Source organism: Fukomys damarensis, unplaced genomic scaffold (assembly GCF_012274545.1).
Source record: "Fukomys damarensis isolate Sample0158 unplaced genomic scaffold, DMR_v1.0_HiC HiC_scaffold_36, whole genome shotgun sequence".
Lineage (NCBI taxonomy): Eukaryota > Metazoa > Chordata > Mammalia > Rodentia > Bathyergidae > Fukomys > Fukomys damarensis.
In genome coordinates this window covers 27,094,746-27,099,310 of record NW_022900948.1, presented here as the reverse complement: position 1 = coordinate 27,099,310, position 4,565 = coordinate 27,094,746, and the positions used below count along the sequence as shown (strand labels likewise).

The 4,565-nt window shown below is 37.5% G+C and overlaps 1 protein-coding gene across 2 annotated transcripts in view; it reads left to right on the top strand.

Moving 5' to 3' along the window:
* The window catches only part of Txndc8 (thioredoxin domain containing 8), a 30,600-nt gene extending 27,127 nt beyond the window's left edge, over positions 1-3,473 (top strand). The window contains exons 5-6 of one of the 2 annotated variants that reach the window (XM_010639309.1): positions 2,308-2,373; positions 3,265-3,473. In XM_010639309.1, the coding sequence (XP_010637611.1) occupies positions 2,308-2,373; positions 3,265-3,327 (129 nt within the window). In that variant the 3' untranslated portion in view covers positions 3,328-3,473. The remainder of the gene's footprint in view (positions 1-2,307; positions 2,374-3,264) is intronic. The other variant, XM_010639310.2, reaches the window with a different exon arrangement.
* The last annotated feature ends 1,092 nt before the right edge of the window (positions 3,474-4,565 follow it).

Below are 4,565 nucleotides of genomic sequence, written 5' to 3'. Positions count from 1 at the left end.
AAAAAAAAAAAAAAAAAAGGAAAGGAAAGAAAGAGTCTGCTGGGGATTTAGCTCAGTGGTTCCACCACCTACCTTGCAAACACAAGTTCCCAAGTTTGATCCCTGGTACCAAAAAATCAATATAGCACAGCTCAGGCTTAATACATTAACAGAGTACCTACTCTCTGTAAGGTTTTAAAGTAGACTCTAAAAATATGGAAGAAAAATAAGGTACAGTCTCTATTCTTAGTCTAAAACAGATTTTATCAGACTGATAACAAAACAGATTATTCAGGGAAAGGACATAAAAAGAATTAATGTATTGTGTACATACCAACTCCCTGCGATGAATATAATCAGTATGCACTGCAAACATGTACTATTAAAATTAAAAAAATAATTAATGGTGGGATATACAGAGTTCTATAGGATCACAAATAAAAGGTTCAAGGAAGATTTCATGACTTAAAACCAAATCATCATGAGGCGTGGAAAGGACCAATAAGTGAAAAAAGATAAGAATCAGAGAGTTATAAAATAGCGTGAGTACGTACCCAGAATTATTGAAATAATAAAATAAAATAAAATTATCACTAGTGTATAAGTACCTCACAATAAGTCCAGCTCAAAATAGTCACTTATTAGATACAGGGGTGTTTTGTTTTGTTTTGTTTTGTTTTTTAAGTACAGGTTGAGTATCCCTAACACAAAATTCCAAAATCTGAAACTTTTGGATTTCAATACAATGCCACAAGTCTGACATACACTCTGCTCATGCACAAAATTACTACAAAAATTATAAAATTGCCTTAAGGCTATGCATATTTTGTGTATACAAAACATAAATAAATTTTGTTTAGAATTGGGTCCTGTTGCCAATATACTCATTATGAGTATGCAAATATTCAAAAATCTGAAACACTGTGTCCCTAGTAGGAAGAGGTAGGAGTGCTTTATTTTATTTTAGATAAGGGATACTCAATCTGTATTTATTACATGAACAAATGAAGGCAACTCTATAATGACAAGAATGTTCACAGTTGCACCGTCTCTCATAGTCAAAATGGCTAAATTGTGTGATATCCATGCAATGGAATATTAAAAAATAAATGTATTGCTGCTACACAGATAAGTCTATGAGCATAATGCTCAGTGAAAGAAGCCAGACATGGAAGAATGAGTCCTATAGAATCTCATTCGTTAAAGTTCATAAACAGGCAAAGCCAATGTATGTGATTAATTCAGAACAGAGTTTACCTTTGGGCCCAAGGTAATGGGAGTGGGGCAGAATCAGAGTCGTCCGTGAAAATCTTAATCTGATAGGATTACACGGTGTACATTCTTTGAAATAATTCTCCAAGTTGTAAACTTATAATTTGTGCAACTTTCTGAATGCATATGCATATTGTTCAACATGGCTTCAGTGTCCCTGCTGAAATGATAGGGCCCTGACATAGATTTGCTGTATCCAGAAGGAGTAAGAGTCAGACTCCATAGTGGCCAAGGTTCTCAATGCACCTGTGGCTTCTAGTTGCCGTCAGTGGTTATCCAGATGGCTGAGCACAGACAAGTCACAGCTTCAGAGTCATAGAAAACCCCCTCCCTGGAGGCCTCCCAAAGGTGTTCCCTCCTATTTTTCACACATTTCACCATGAGAAGCAGTTTCCTCTGAGAAGGCATCTTCAAGGGCCCCCATACCATTTCTGACTCCATACCATCCTTTGCAGGAGGAGATAGGCTAAGATAAGATCATGTAATGAGATTGATTAAGGTTATTGGCATACAGATAGCAAAAATACCTTCAGGATCCAAGCAACTATTTAGAATCGAATGGCCATGATCATAGAGACAGGCACACCTGTGGACTTTCTCATCCTTTCCCTGCCAGTGCCTCTCTTCTGCTCAGATGGTTTTATCTCTCCCTCCTCTTATGTCAAGCTGCTCTTGTAGCAGAAGAACAGAGGATGGAAACATGGGAAGATCCTTAGAGAGATGTCACAAAAGCAGGATAAGTGGAAGCCACTGTTGCTACAGAATGATGCCCACTCTTACAGTTTCCATGGGAAAAACAAAGGGAGACAGAGGTAGAATGAAACCTCTTACACTCATGACTCCACTCTAGCTTTGATTAGAGACAAAAAACAAAGTTCCTCTAAGACCAGATTATGAAATTCCCTTCATGCCCAAGTGTAGCCATCAGAAAACAGGACTGTTTACAGGTCCTCTCTAAATCTTCCACCCTGGGCCAAAGCCAAAAGAGTTATTTATATAGAAGAGGTTAAAAGCAGGCAACCCAGATCAATCATAAAATTCTGCACTCACACATAGGTAACTCTATTCTCAAGACTCAAAAGAGCAATTTGCTGTTATAGAAGTGGATTCAAGGTCAAGCTGGTAAGTGAAATGGGGTCAAAATGGAGCCTAAGCCTGGGGTTTATGGTCAAGGAATAAATGAAATGTCAGGACTCAGGAGCAGGATCACTAGATGTGGGGGATTGTTGCCTCTCGGAAGCACATCGAGCACTGATGTTTGCTCTAGACTTGTCTAACTCCTGCTTCTGAGCACTCATACCATTCCTGGCTGCCTTCTTACTTGAAATTCAACTCTTCGCCCATTTTCAGCCTCAGTTTACTTACACTCTGCCCTCTCTCCAACCACCCAATACACTCAGTACTAAAGTGAAAATGAAGAGTAAGGGTCTTTGACCTTCATATTTCATCAAATGTAAGATGCTTACTAAAAGATGCATCATAATTTCACATACTACTAAAGTGTTCCAATTAAAATTAATACATCTTCCTCTGTAAAATGCAACAATTCAGTGATGTAAAATTTTGGAAAAAAGGAAAGGTGCTGCTTAGAATCAGTTTTACAGCTATTACTTGGGCAGAAGTCAGGGGATGTGATGTTATTAGCAATTCTGTTTCACAAGATTGTGTATATGAATTTAGAGGCCCTTGATACCAATCTCTCAAAGCTCTAGAAGTTTCAATGATTAGGTTTCATTTCCAATACTGATATTACACTTTAGCTTTCAAACTAGAGGAGTACCTTGGAGAATTATATAGACCTGCCAAAATATCAGCATAAGCAATTTTGAAAGGGTGACAAGTATTAAACTTGATGAATTTGGTATATTTAATGTGTATTTATGTTTCAATTATCTTAAAGACTATGGGGATGAGGAGAACTAATTCTATAATCAGGAACAAAACTCCTCAAAGCCTCAATACCTTTGCAATACTCACACCAACAAATGCTTTTACTTTGTGTATTTGAAACAGATTTTTGAATTTTGTGGAGCTGATCCTAAAAAACTGGAAGCAAAGATTCAAGAACTAATGTAAGCTGTTCTCCAAAACAAAATACAGTTGGGACATTTTCAGAGGCAACTGCAAATATGTTTGTGTTTTTATTTGCAGCAAATATTGTAATGTTCTTATCAGCTCATCTCCTAATGCTGTACTGGGGGAATGTCTCATTGTAATCTCACTGCAACATTGCTTAAAATTATTGCAATATCAGAATTGTGTCATTTTCATTCCCAGAGTTGCCTTTTGCAGTTGATCTGAGCTCATTCCTTAGGCAATATTTTCATGACTTTCATAACAGAAGCCCAGCACAGATAAATACTAGCAGGACATCAAAGTTTTCCAAAGACTGCCACAGATGCAGTTTTTCTGAATGATCAAGGAACCAATGAAAGCATTATTGCTCTGGTGCCCTCCAAATACATAAAAGTTTCTTAGTAGTGGAGCCCTTGTTGGTGGTACAAAATTCTTCTACAGTGCATCACCTTATATTTGAACTGCATCCTTTTCCTCTCATTCTGCCTTTCTAAAATTCCCCTATAAATTATTTTTCAAATCCTACAAAAAACAAAAATGAGAAAGTCCTTTCATTACCTACAATTATTTTAAAAAAACAAACCTGAGATATCTCAGCCATCTGGAGCCAAGAATATGATTCTTTCCATACTACCTGAGGATGTTCCCTGGTGAACACTAGAGTCACAGAACACAGCCATTAGTAACTGACATTTTGCAAAGCCTAGAACCCATGTGCTTTGTCACAATCCCCTAGGCTATAAAGTAGGGGGAAACAGTATTGCTAGCTTAAGCCAAATTGCACAGCAAATTCTTACAGAGCACATACTCTGTGCTAAACACAGCTACAAACTCTAAAAATAAAACTTCATTTATAAAATCCATTTCAGAGATGGTGAGCATTCACATGAGATTAGTAATAGAGGGAAAAGCTGTGGAGAATCTAAGAATTTCCACATAATTCTTCCCTCTTCTCACTTCAACCATCCTTTCTATTGCTACAAGTACTGGTGGTCCCTGCCAAATATTGGTAGTTCCTGCTGATAACTCCCAAGCCAGACCACGCTTTCCATTAGAAAAGCCTCTGGGTACCTGAGCGGTGGTTTGGGGGGCTGGGGCGGATAACAACAGAAGAGCTATTTTACTCCTACTATGAGGATGGGCGTGCGAATGGTGAGAATTCCAGAAAAACGAGATGCTGGAAGAAATTAAAATATAACCCTGTAAAAATACACTTTGAAAATAAAGTGATAATTTAA